This window comes from Nelusetta ayraudi, unplaced genomic scaffold, assembly GCF_046127955.1.
Source record: "Nelusetta ayraudi isolate G7.1 ecotype Tasmania unplaced genomic scaffold, CSIRO-AGI_Nayr_v1 ptg000042l, whole genome shotgun sequence".
Lineage (NCBI taxonomy): Eukaryota > Metazoa > Chordata > Actinopteri > Tetraodontiformes > Monacanthidae > Nelusetta > Nelusetta ayraudi.
The window spans coordinates 20,044,183-20,057,638 of record NW_027466092.1 but is presented as its reverse complement, the minus strand read 5'-3'; the positions used below and the strand labels follow the sequence as shown (position 1 = coordinate 20,057,638).

At 44.8% G+C, this 13,456-nt stretch overlaps 1 protein-coding gene across 2 annotated transcripts; it reads right to left on the bottom strand.

Annotated features, from left to right (window-relative positions):
- Nucleotides 1–2,929: 2,929 nt before the first annotated feature.
- Nucleotides 2,930–12,294, bottom strand: LOC142894178 (coiled-coil domain-containing protein 149-like). Of its 2 annotated transcripts, XM_076035385.1 has the most exons (13): nt 12,090–12,294; nt 11,097–11,258; nt 10,949–10,987; nt 10,350–10,457; nt 10,132–10,248; nt 9,689–9,861; nt 9,401–9,473; nt 9,203–9,284; nt 8,548–8,692; nt 8,378–8,454; nt 7,901–7,933; nt 5,989–6,075; nt 2,930–4,575 (listed from the first exon to the last, which is right to left on the bottom strand). In XM_076035385.1, the coding sequence occupies exons 1-13, from the start codon at nt 12,138–12,140 to the stop codon at nt 4,172–4,174; spliced, it is 1,551 nt and encodes a 516-aa protein (XP_075891500.1). In that variant the 5' UTR covers nt 12,141–12,294; the 3' UTR covers nt 2,930–4,171. The 2 variants fall into 2 exon arrangements, with proteins under 2 accessions (XP_075891500.1, XP_075891501.1); XM_076035386.1 differs by lacking the exon at nt 7,901–7,933 and having other exon boundaries at nt 2,932–4,575.
- Nucleotides 12,295–13,456: the final 1,162 nt, after the last annotated feature.

Below are 13,456 nucleotides of genomic sequence, written 5' to 3'. Positions count from 1 at the left end.
AACGGCAGACGGCTCATTGCTCAGAGCTGTGGGGTCCGGCCTGCAGGTGATGCTTGAATATTAAAGGATCATTTAAAATAGCAGGGATTTTCCACTTTGTGTATCTGTCGCTGTCTTCACAGGCTATTAACTGGTGGGTGCAATTGCGTATGAAATGGCTCGGCTACACTGCCGCAGAACTGTTCCTGCAGAGCTTCAAGGAGTTGGGGACTATCTTTGAAAATGAAGTCAGACTGCAACCACTCGGGCACACAATCTGGTCAAGTACGGCAATATTTTGATCTTGAAACAAAATCTGATTTCAAGTAGACTGGAAGCAACATTGCTCCCTTTTAAACTTCATGTCATGCATTTGATATATCTTATAATTTTTAATTATTACTTAAAATATCAAAATTCTCATGACATTCTATTGGCCATCATGCCACTGGAGGGCAAATTACATTGGGTACGTCCTATTTGGAGATTTTAGTCAAATGTTGACGCCCCCTGCTGGCCGTTGGTCGCCCCCATTGCTGATTAGCGGGTTCCGTTAAGGGCGGGTCCATCATCTCCTCGTTATCCTCATGAAGATCTGAACGCGTGCTGTCACTGCACACTGACCTCAACAGGGCCCTGCCTGTCATGCTCCTTAGATAAACCATCATGCTTAGTTAGGGCCCCCAGCTGGACCCGAGGAGATGTGCTGTTGTTGTTGTTGTTGTTGTCATTATTGTTGGACTCAGTTTCAGATGTGCTAGCAGGAACTCTGTAAGAAGAGCTGGAGGGGCGGGGGGGGGGAACAGGCAGAGCAGAGTAGGAATTCCATTTTTTACAATAGACAATAGAGAAAATGTAGAGCCCTTATGTGAGATACACAAATTATTTCGTTTTTTATTAGCCCAACTCAGCTATCATGATCTCCAACCAACGGCCTATAAATGCTGACAGCTATGGTGATGAAACAAACAGGGATTCTTGAGGTCCTGAACGCAGAGTGATAACAATAACAAAAAGTACAAACCAAGCATGAGAATTGTCCACAAGCAGAAACAAGGAAGACTGACATATTTTGTCTGTTCTTCCCCCTATTAGCTCAAATGATAACAGCCCCGTCAGCAACAGTCACACTCCTCCAAGCGAACACCCTGGGAGTCAAACTGTGGTGCGATGAAACCCAGTTAAGTGTAAAAAGAAAAAGAAGAGCCAAGGTGAGGCAGTGGAGTGTGGATCATGAGGCGGCTGACCGTCACTTGATGGAGGAGGAGGAGGAGGTGGCAGCTGGTTGGTGGAGTAATTAACCCCACTGAGTGGGAAACTGCTGGCTCCACGCGCCCTTGTCCAACTCCATCCTTCAAGGCTTTTTTGTTTTCAGAGGGACCCAGTGATGGTGGAGGTGTCAAACCTCTGCTGGTCACACCTATTAGAGCCAGGGAACATCTCTGTGACCCAGCTGAACTCCTCCTCTCTGCAGTGTCCCTCTGAAGTGGGACGAGACAATTCAACGTATATACAGTATATAAATTGAACACATAAAAGATGAAAAAGTACAAATTTGAAAAGAAAAAAAGAAAAAGAAAAAAAACACGATCCACGATGCGCATGGAAATGATTCCCAGCTTTAGAACTTCTGGGGCAGATCTGATACTGGGGAGGGGCAACCAGAGTACTTGGCCATCACCGTCGTAGATCAGAGGGACGGGATTAGCCTGGCAGCAAGTCGATTAGCCTCGATTCATCTGGAGCGGTATCACAGGTAGCAGCGCTCCCTCCTGGGTTCACTAGGGGGCAGCAGAGAGAGTTTGACCGATGACGTTAAAGACCAGATAGATAGATAGATAGATAGATGGATAGAAGAAAATAAAATGTTTAAACTTCTTACTTGATGACCATTGGTTTATTTGTCATTATATTTACGGCTCTAGTGCAGTGAAATAAAGGCTTCACAGAGAATGTAACAATTTCCCACTGACACTGACCTTTGATATCTGGCAACCAAGATCTGAAATTTCTATTGAGTAAATGTAAAATAATAATAATAATAATAATTCCCTTTAAGAATGCGAGACAATGATCTTACAGAGAGCAGACAGCCAGGAGACCTGAAAATGTAATTCTTTTGGTGTCACTTTTTCTGTGTTTAGAAATATCAACTTTAATCCGGTCACACATCTGAAAGATAACACGGTCAATTTCTCCTCCAAGTCACTCGCTGCTCCATCTCCACCTGTTTTAATATATGCAAGGCTCGCTGAATTCCCTTCGGCAGTGAAAAAAAAAAATACAGAGCTGATGCACAAATTTGGAGGAAAAAAACCCAGTGGCAAGCTGCAACCAGGTCACATTGTTCCTTTTAGCAAAACAAACATTTTCAGCGGATTCAGGCTTGCCACCGGCAAGGGAAGAACACCTGTCACCTGCAGGGGGCGGGACAGGGAGGACCGAGGTTTTGTCTGCGCAGCAAAGTGGGCGTGTCCTCAGATCTCTCAGCGCCTCCGGTTTTGGAATAAGGTGCCCGCTGAGCTGGTGTAGCTGCATCCGTGCACACCGAGCTGACAAAGCTTGTGCACTGCCGCTCATTATAAACACTCACTCAAAGGAGAGAATGTATTCGTCGCGATGGAGGGATTTCTCTCCGCAGGCTGAAGGAGACGAGAGTCGAGTTAAGCTGCTCTAATCTTTAAAACAATCAAAACAGCGAGGCGGCTGCATTTAAAATTAATGAGAGACAGACCTCGTGAACGCTTTAGTCGGAGTGATTTTCTGCAGATATGGGCTCATTTTACGCTCCACAACATCACTGTCAAACACTCGCATGTCCGTGTGTGTGTGTGTGTGTGTGGAGACACAAACAAATATTACTGCGACTTCACAAAGTCACACGCCCAAGCTTAAGCCACACGTGAATTCCAATGCGAGTAGTTTGAAGGTGAGGGAAAGTTTGTGGTGTGAATGCTGTGGACGTTTTTAGCATCGTCAGGCTGTTGATTTTTGAAACTAATTTTTCCAACTTTTATCAATTGTAATGAAGATTTTCTTTTTAGAGAGAGACTAGAGCAGGGGTCACCAACATGGTGCCTTCAGGCACCAGGTAGCACCCAAAAACCACAAGAGTCGCCTGCGGGCCTGTTCTAAAAATAGCACTGTTACTTATTGATGCAGATCAACTATTTATAGCTGATCTGCATCTAAATTTCAATTGTATCCAACCTTGTTCAGTCAAACTGGTATGAATCACATACCCGTTTGAATCACATATGAATCACATACCCATGAAGTTTGGTACTTCATGGGTTTGACTCCGTACCCACGAAGTACCTCTCGGGTTCAAAGAGGTTGGTTACCCCTGGACTAGAGAGTGGCACCTGCTCCCAGTGGCTGGATGCTGTAATGCACAAAAAACCCAATCTGACCACGTTATTATTTGAAACTGCAGTCTAAAAGCGTTAATATATTCTCTTTCATCATGACATCAGTCTCACCGAAGGGGCAGACCATCATCAGCCAAGCAATGTTCCTGAATGAGAACATAATTAAATGGCTTTCCCTCTGATTTATGCAGCATGTATCCATTATATCACAGTTAACTGACAATTTATTTAAAGTGCACGCACTACTTCGCTATGTTTGGAGACACACACTTTCAAGTGTTTTCAAGTTACAAATGCCTTCAAAACAATTTCTGCATAATGCCTTAAAAACACTTTTCTATAGACAATCATCAGTTTAAGCTTAAGGCACGTGTCATCCCATTCCATTCTCTCAACGAAGGTTGCAGAAGAAATGCGCACAAATCGTGTACTAATATTAACACATTTCATTTACATACATGTACAAAACATTCATTAGGAGTTGTGGTGAGTTAATTTGAGGGCCCCCTGGAGAACAGCAACAAGAAAATGCAGCGCTCGGTTTCACCGCCGTCCCTCAGGAGGAAGAAGAAAGCAAACAGTTGGGAATTTTCTTTTCGCGGGGGGCGGGGGGGTGAAAGACTGAAACTGAGGGCCGCAGGAGATGTTTGTTATTTTGTGTGCTAAATTCTGATTGTTTTCCTGGAGGGCTTAAAAGTTTGTGATTCTGAAGTGCGTTTCCTGGATGCGGCTCCGAAGGAAGGACGCAAACACAAAAGAGCAGACGGATGCCGATGGATGATCCTGATCCCGGCCGTGAGAAAGAGGATGTTGGAGCTGCGTCACAGTGGCAGCGGACCGTCAGGTTCCGGCCCCTTCGGACTGGACACCTCAGTCGAGGGACGAGCCAATCGCTGCTCGTCCCCGTCCTCCTCGGGACGTCTGGCCCGAGGCCGCGGCTGCTGCGGCTCCGCGGCCAGGACGTCCAGCGCCAGCGCCGCCTCCTCCCCCTCCTCCACCGTGGAGCCCAGCTCCTCGCCCTCCACCGCCACCTCCACCTCTCGCCCCGACTCCTCCACTGGGCTACGCCCCTCCTCCGAGGTCCCGTTGATTCCGTTGGAGTCGGGGCTGTCGAGCAGCACGGGAGCGTCTTCGCTGCTGGCGCCCCCTGCTGCATCCGGGTTGCCGGCGCTGGAGGAGCAATGGTCCCAGAGTGACTCTTGGGAACCTCTGACGATGGACAAAGCTGCCAAAACAACAAATCGTTACTGTTGTTAAACCATCTTCAAATCCTCACGTCAATGTGAAGTTCTACAAAGTCATTTTCGACTTGCAGTCGATAAATTTTAAACCGGTTTGTTACTGTAACAGACTAGAAGTAACGTTTGCTTTAATGCACTTTTTCTTGCTGCTCCAAGGCATGGGCTTGAATGGTTGCACGTTCATTGAAGGGATATTATTACTATTACTATTACTATTGGTATTTTATTGCTATTTGATTTTTAAATGTAATATTACCTAGTGGAAAAAAGGTATTGTTGAAATTTCAATCAGAAGGCTGCAAAAAAAGAGGCATACAATTTTTATTTACATTTTATTTTACTTTTTTTAAATTGGAAATTCAATTTTGTATGTGTGCAATATGAAGTTATTTATTGTATAGTACAAAGCATCGCTTGTTCCATATTCAGTGTTGAAGCAAAAATGTGTTTGGGTCCATATTAAAGGGTCACTGTTATATCTGTGGTAAGATTTTACTCATGTTGGGCCGCCACTTCGTACAAGTTTGACATTTTTTCCCACTGTGTGTTTGAGTTTGACACCTCTGGTTTAAAACCTTTTCCTGAATTGGTGTATAAAATGATTGATGAAGGATAGAGATTAAGACACATTTATTTGCGTTTGTGAGGTTTCAGGAAAAAAGATGCAGGTGGTCCAACCTCTGCCTGAATGACGGCTTTAATCACATCCAATTGTCATTTCTGCGAAACCACAAAAAGATTTTGCTGGTAAACCCAGTTTGAAATTTCATTCTACAGCGTTCCATTCTTTATACAGTGCAAATAAATGATATTGGGATGTGGGAAAACCCCACAGGAGACCATCAAACTGTGTCAGAGCTGGACTGCTGTGTCAATGTTGAAAGTTTTTCAATTACTTATGTGACTGAAGTGCTTCCACAGCAACAGGCTAAATATAGCAGCAGACATGGGGACAAGTGTGCCCCGCCCCCCCGCCCACCCCCACTCCCCTCTCTCCCTCACTCATCTTGGCGGTGGCGGCGACAGCTTAGTTCTGCTTCTTCACCGAAATTCGCTCTCACTTTGGGGATTACTGACCCATATTTGGTGCTGCGCTGCCTAAAAAGGTTAAACACTGCACACGGAGTGCCAGACACCTTTCTCTCCCCCCCTCCCCCGCACAGTCAGGGACTGTACTTGAGCAGGCACTCATATTTACACCCCCACCACCCATCACAAAGAGTAACACTGCAGAAGTTTCTGAATGTCAGCAGGCCAGGGTTTGCCTCACATTTGCAAAATGCCACGGCATTTTGGGCAGCTTGCACCAACAGGAGGCGCCGAGGAACCCGGGTGGGAGGGGCCGAGCCTGCTGGGTGCATCGTGTTCCACCGGGGGGCACTCTTGCGCACACTCACCTTTGGATAACGGCTGGTGTGGGTGAGCCGGAGTTGGACGGAGCTCCGGCTGGAGGTTCTCGGCCAGCGGGATGCTTTCACGCGCCCCTTAGAAGAACAAACAGCGCCGCTGTTCGTTAAACATGCATAACTATACAATGGCATAAAAAAATGTGGTGGTGCAAAATGTTTTGGTGGGCTTGGACGGAGCTGAAGTGAAGTGGACTATGCATGCATGTTTGCACTGTGCAGCAGGTCAGTTTCCATGCTTCTACAAGAAGGGAAGAGAGCGTGCACGTCCACGGCGAGACAGAAAGGCACAAAAACAAGAGCATGGGGCACCTTGACGCATTGGTCTTGAATGACAAACAGACGTTGATGTGGTTTTTGGATGGAATCAGATGAATTTCCTCTCAAAAATCTTCACCTCAACCAGTATAGTTTTATCTTAAATTTCTTGCAGGCGTTGTTCAAAGACTTTGCTGCAGTATCAATGAAAACAGCCTGTTAGTGTCAACAAGCAATAGCTGTGTTTGTCCTTTTAATTATATTATCTATTTTACAGAATAAGACATTTTGCCATAAGATGTATGTTGCATTATATTTCTTCATTTTGATATGTATATTGCAGAACTGACAGCTTGCACTTCAAACTAGTACACTGTGGGGTTTTTTTTATCACATTAAAATCTGGAAATATAGGGTCTTAAATGACTTCCAACATGTCCCATTAACACAGAGTTTATAAAGAAAAGGAGAAACACAAGTATACAGTTTTAAGTATCAATCAATCAGATGTTGAAATGTAGGAAATGTATCTTAGCTTCATTTGTTCCTCTTTCTAAGCAGGTGCAGGGTCCACCGAGTATCAGTTTGAAGGAGGCAGTTTAGCGCAGAGGACAAAATGTGCGTTTTTTTTGGGGGGGGGATTCACAGAAGCTGCAGGACAATTAATGGCACGAGGCTGCACCACTGGTGTCAAGAGTGAGGATAAAGGTGCGGAAAATAGGAATTACTGGTACACACCTGCATCTTGGCAGGCAGCCGAAATCCCCCTCCACACCCCCACCCCCACCCCCACCCACCCTCACCCCCTCCCCCGTTATCCATCTGCCCCAGTTCACAACACACCAAGGCCACAGACGGCAGCAGCGCTCTCTATATTTGCCATCTCTGGTAACTGTGGTGGACAGCTCACTGTTACTCTCCCCCCCCTCCTCCCCTCCACCTCCACCGCCCCCCACCCCTCGCCTACAAATTCCCTAATAACGGCACATTCCCCTAAATGTGTTTGTAATGTGGGCAATCATTTTCAGTAATGGATGCTTGTCACTTTTATAGCGGGGAGAATGACGGTCTCATGACAGGGCACCTCCGCTCAGCTGCGCCGCGACACCCCCCCACCCCCATCAAGCCCGGCTCCATCCGTTCGGGAAGGGATTATAGGCGGCGCAATAGCTCCCTCCAGTGGAGCAATCGGGGGACTCGTTTTTGCCACGAACTTTCAGTCACTTGTGAAAATTAGCATTATTGATTTTAACAGCTGATTTCCATTTTGCTTGGCTGGAGAGGAGTTTGTGCTTTAAGAGGAGAAGGGAGTGGATGCTGTTTTAATCAAATTTATAAACAATGCCTGATATTTTTAAGATTTATTTTTATGTTATTTTGTGGATTTATTATTTTTAAAAATTAAACTAAAGAATTTTAACATTGAATAATTTAGAGTTCATATCTCTCCATTCCCGTTGACCACCAGAAAACCAATACCAATACCAATGAATACCAATTAGCAACACTGTGAGCACGCACACACATAAATGGGATGGCTGTGGCTACTAGGTGTCCACTCAGGTTGTTTTTCTTTAGTTTTTTTTTTTTTATCATGGCGTGACAGGATGAATGGGAATGGACGAGCTTGATTAGGAATACATACTACTAATTCCAACAGACACACGATAGGTCAAGCCTGAGACAAAACCAGGAGGAGAGAAAAAAACAGTCATGTCGAAGAATACAACAAACCTATTGAAACACACACAGAAAAACGGCTTGTTCATTTAGAGTTGGCTTCCCTCTTGTAATTTCCAAACAGACACGCATCACACGGCAGTGTTTGCTCATGGTGGGGAGCCACGCCGTCAGCTCACCGTGTGTTCACAGCAAGTCTGAAGCCGCCCGTGCAAATTGCACGTAGTCCGTTGTACAAATGTGCAAAAGAAATATAATGGTAAAGGATTACAGGCCAGGACAACCAGAAGAAGCTGCTCCTGATTAATACATCTTGGAGGAGCAAATTTGACTTTTCTTTTTCGTTGCACCAGATTCCCCCCTTGCAGATGTCAAGAGTTCTGGCAATAAACAGGAAATCACGACTCAAAGTCAGACTCAAATTTCATTCTTTGCTTCCTACCTGGAAGACTCCACAGTCCAGAAACCTCCAGCGTTTTCAACTTCCTCTCCAGGTCTGCCACCCGGTTTCCAAGGATCCTGCAGGGGGCACACATGAGCATTAAGTGGATGTTTTGTTTTTGTTTTCTGTGGGAGCGGGGGTGTATGTAAAGGTTCTGACGGAGGTGCCACCTGTTGGTGTGCCTCTGGTGCTGGATGACCAGGTTCTTTTCGTGGATGGTCTCCAGCAGAGCCGTGGCCAGCGACTTGAGGTCGGCGATGGACTGCGGCGTGGCCGGCAGGCTGCAGCCCCGCTCCTCCAGGAGCAACTCTTGCACTGAAAAAACAAGCAGGAAATCAAGAGGGGGGGGGAAATTAATTTCTTCCACCAAACTTTTTAAAGAAAAATAAAATAAAAAACAGTGTCGCGCGAGGGGAAAACAGTGCGAGCAGCCTCAGAGGTGACACTCTCCCAACGTTAGCAGCAGAGCCCACTGTGCCGCGTCTGGCAGCGGCTGTCAGTCACGGCAGCGGGCTCATTTCCCCACCACCAGCCACTGCTCTCCAGCACTCACAACGCAATTAGTTACCCAGCTGGTGTCTGGGCAAGGTCTCGGTGGCGGAGTGGAGAGGGGGGAAGGGGGGGAGGAAGGAATCAATTATTAAATAATGCAGCGCGCTGCAGATGCAAACACTGATTTGTTATGCCCGAGGCAGGATCCCTTGTTTGCCTGATCAAAATTTTACAATTAAAAGGAGAGAGTGGGGGTCTGTGTGTTGCAAACACGCACGCAGAATGTATTTTTAACCTGCTGTTGATTTAAGGCGAACAGATTGTGTCGTCCACCTTGTTTGGCGGAGAGGACTCCAGTGAGCGGGCTGCTGCCGGATGGTTTGCCAAACGAGTTCTTCCTCCTCTCCAGCGCCGTCTGCAGGGAGAAGGAGCGGCTTCAAAACAAAAGAAGGAACTGACCAAAAAAAAAAATCTGAGCAATTGTGTTGACTTGCAGTGCTGCTGGTGTTGTGTGTGTCTGTGTGTGGGAACCTTGTATTTCATGATGTTGGACTTGAGCAGGTTCACCTCCTCCTGCAGCTGGCTGAAGCGCTCCTGCAGATACCTGCAAACAGAGGGCAGGAACTCCTCCACAACTCGCTCCAGCAAATGCACACAGCGTCTTCTCACTTTCAACCTCCCTGTTCTTAATGCATTGCCACCGCCAGGTGGCGCCATTTAAACAAAAACGACCGGCAGTGGCCACAATAAGACAATGACGTTTGGTAGCTTCTGTGAAAACGCATCCGATTCCCCCAATAAATAGAGGACGAAATGCACCTGTTCTCCATGCAGAGGGCGTCTACGTCAATGATGCGCGCCTCGTGGTTACCCAGAACGTGGTTGAGCTCCACGTTGAGGCGACACGTCTTCTCCTGGTACACGTCGCGCTCAGCCTTCACATCCTGCAGCTCGTCTGTCACCGACTTCATGTTGTTCTCCATCTCCTCCATCTGGGGGCGGGAAGGACAGGAAGTTACCACTGAGTCATCAGGAAGTGACTACATCCCATAATGCTGCCCTTTGGAAAAGCACGAGTCAAAGTCCTAAATCGGCGGCACATTGATGTTCGAGGTTTTCTCCCTGAAAGGTTGATGCAAAGTTTGACAAACGACATGAAAGCACAATGTTTTAATGGGCAAAACCAGACACACTTCTTAGTTTGGAACGTACTTCTTTTCGAAAGAAAAATAAAAGCTTAAACCTCGGTTAGTCAAGCTGACCTGCAGCCCCGCTCGTTCAAGCTGGTGAACCAGATCCTCGCGCTCGTGGGCGGGGAAGTGACGAGCCCCCACCTCCTCGTCCCCGAGCCGCTGCCGCGTGATCGTCAACCTCAGGAGCTGTGGAGCAAAGCACAGTGATGGAGAGGGGATGGCGGTTTAGTTTGTGTGTGTGTGTGTGTGTGTGTGTGTGTGTGTGTGTGTGTGTGTGTCACCCCTACCTTGTTGTCCCCCTGGGCCTCGGAGAGCCTCTGCGTCAGCTCTTTTACCTCCTCAGAGAGCTGTTTGACTCGCTCCCTCGAGTCTCGCAGCAGCTGGGCCAAGTTCACCTCAAGAAGAGTCAGCAAAACACACAAGTCACCTAACAATGGGAGGACCACTACACAACACAAATTGCGACTGACGTGAAAACTATATTAGTGCAACTGAAGCCTAATAGATAAAATCAGAAGCTCACAAGAAGGTCATAAGGTTACAAGACGAGTTCTGAAATGAGCAGGGGAAAAAAATCTATACATTCCTATCAGAAACAGCGTTCATGGAGAGATCCTTTAAAATACATCCCTGGATGTGTGTGCATTGTAATGATCCTGAAGGCACCACTGACCGGCGCCTGCCACATAACTCTGTCATATCTGTCATGTCTCCCATATCTGTCTGTTCCAGTTGGACTGGATGATGTTGTGCTTTGTGTTTGGTTTGCTGTCCGGATTCATTGTTTGACGTCCTGTTTGTACTGCTGTTCTCTTGTCACATTGAAATATACAAGTCAAGTACTGGAGGAATACTAACACAGCAGCACAGAGGGGCAGCGATTTACCTGGTTGCGTTTTTCGGGCGGTAGTGAAGGATCCCCATCCTGAAACAGATGAAGAAAGATGATTCAATTTAAATAAAAAAACAAAAAACAAAAAGAAACAATTCAATGCACTTTTTTCCTAAATAGCTAAATTTAGACGGTGACTCACAATAAGCTCCCTGTACTTCTTCTTGAGGCCCTGGTGGCGCTCTCTGAGCTGGTTGGCCATCAGTTTGTACTGGTCCCGCTCCTGCTGACATGTGTCCAACTCCTTGGACAGAATAAGCAGGGCCTCTTTTTTGCTCTCCAGTTTACGCTTGCAGACCAGGAACTGAAAATATGGAATGATTTATCATTATTATCCATGTTCTGTCACCAAGTATCCTGCAATTGGAATCCGGTGGTGAGAGTTGCTGGAAATAATCTCACTTGTGGAAATGCAGGATTGCATCCAGGACAATTTGCCAGTTCATGGCAGAAGCAACACAGACAGACAACAAACCATTGAAGCTGTATTTATTATAAGTCAATTAAAATGTTAACATGAAAAATAGGAAATATCAATTAAAGTGAAACCTAAATTTGAAAGATGTACAAAACATAACATTACAGTGACTTCAATGAATGAATAATTAAGGCAATGATGCTAGCATGATTGCAGTAACAAATGAATGAATACACTATGGCCTAAATGCAGTACATAGTCACTGAACGTTCAGAAACAGAGACAAAATAATTCGTTTCAAAAGAAAAAAAACGCACCAAAAAGCTCAAGTTTCTTTTTTTGATGAGTAATTCATCACCCTATAGGAATACGAAGGACAGTATGATAGTTTCGTTCTCAATGAATCAAAAATCAATAACATACGTTTTAAATACTATTATTAAAAATCAATGGTGAGGTTCGACGAGAAAATGTAATGCGTGCCCCTGAACGCAGCACCACAGGTTTGTTTGCCCAACCAACGTTGAGAAAGGCTAATTTGCTAGCTTGAACGTTCAGCCTGTTGTTTAGCAACAGGCTGAACATAGAGTTTAACGTGGCGAACGTCATTTTCTCTGCTCGTTTGGCCATCACACTGGAACGCTCATCCTCCATATGGACAGCTGTGCTTCGGGCAGAAATGAGTCTGTATCCGCAACAAGCTGCCCGGGCTCTTACCTCGCTGACGAGTCCCTGCCACTCGCTGTCGCTCCTCCGGGAAGGTTGCATCGTCCGAGTAATAATTGTATCTATATTTACAATATGGATATAACTATGTTGTAGCAGAATCTCACGATCTAACGACAGCCTCTGTGCCTGTCGGGCAGCCTCTCCTCTGTTTGTTTATCCTGCTACGTCACTTTAAGAGTCCGGCTTGAACTCATCAAGTTACACTGACGCACCTGGAAAACCAGAGTACATTTCCGGTGGGCTTTATCATTTTTATTATAATTTGATTTTTATTGTATTACTTTATTTTATATTTAATTGACTCAATTACAAACAGTAAATTTGTTTCCAGAATGGCTGACCCGTCATTCAATTAAAATACAATTTGAGAGAAATAGGCAGCAAAACATTTTAAAACAAAATAAGAGCAACCGGAAGATGTGAAAATAACACATCGTTTTCAGAAAAAAGAATCAAAACACATCAATAAAAGAAAATGAGTAAACATATTATTTTTCTAATTGTTTTTTTTTTTTTTTTTTTGAAGGGTTACTGAGTAACAAGTTAATTTGAATGGGTAGAATTACTTGAATAATACCCAACATACACAAAGTAGCTGTATCCTTCCGAAATAATTTGTTTAAAACATACTTATATTAAACAATTCTCATAAAAACTAACGATACACATATTTGAGGAGGATTGGGGCATGAATAAGATGTATGAACACTTGTAACCACAAGAGGCCAGCAGAGACGTTCTGTCACTTTCCTCTAATCATCCATAGCGAGATCATTTGCCATTGCATCTGCACAGAGCTCTGTGCAAAGATGTGCACATTGGGTGCGAAAGTAAAAGTAGATTCAAGTAGATTCTTCTTTTGCACTATAATAAACTAGCAATTTCAAAAGTAAATTTTTATAAATATTTCTTTACTCAGTTAGCCAAGTGCAAAAAAAATATTTGCACTCAGAAGTATGCAAAAAATACTGTGTAATTTTCAGACACAGTCCAAAAGCAAAGTTCAAAACCAAGATCCTGAATGAGTTACTCAATTACCACACGGTGTTTCTCTAAATCAAAGTAGCTACTAGTATGGCTACAAATAGACACCCTGCTTTGTATTTTGAAAAACTCTTAATTAAAATAAATTGGATTGCATGTAAGTATACTTACAGAAGAATATGATTTTGGAGACAGCTAATTGCATTACAGATCATGGATTGTTGTTGCAGGTGAAAAATCATGGTGGTGCTACAAGGGTATTCTGAATTCCATGTAATTTTATTTATTACGTTAACTTTGTTGTTTGCTGATGCAGTTCAGTTTGTTCAGAGTGCAACTGTTACCCAGCCACTGTAGAAACAACATCTTTG

Excerpts from the sequence above, each read along its gene's own strand:
- LOC142894178 (XM_076035385.1), bottom strand. The coding sequence starts at position 12,140 with ATGCAACCTTCCCGGAGGAGCGACAGCGAGTGGCAGGGACTCGTCAGC. Across the intron at positions 10,988-11,096 it reads AGAAGTACAGGGAGCTTATT|GATGGGGATCCTTCACTACC; the intron begins GTGAGTCACCGT and ends CATCTGTTTCAG. Across the intron at positions 4,576-5,988 it reads ACACCAGCCGTTATCCAAAG|CTTTGTCCATCGTCAGAGGT; the intron begins GTGAGTGTGCGC and ends TTGTTTTGGCAG.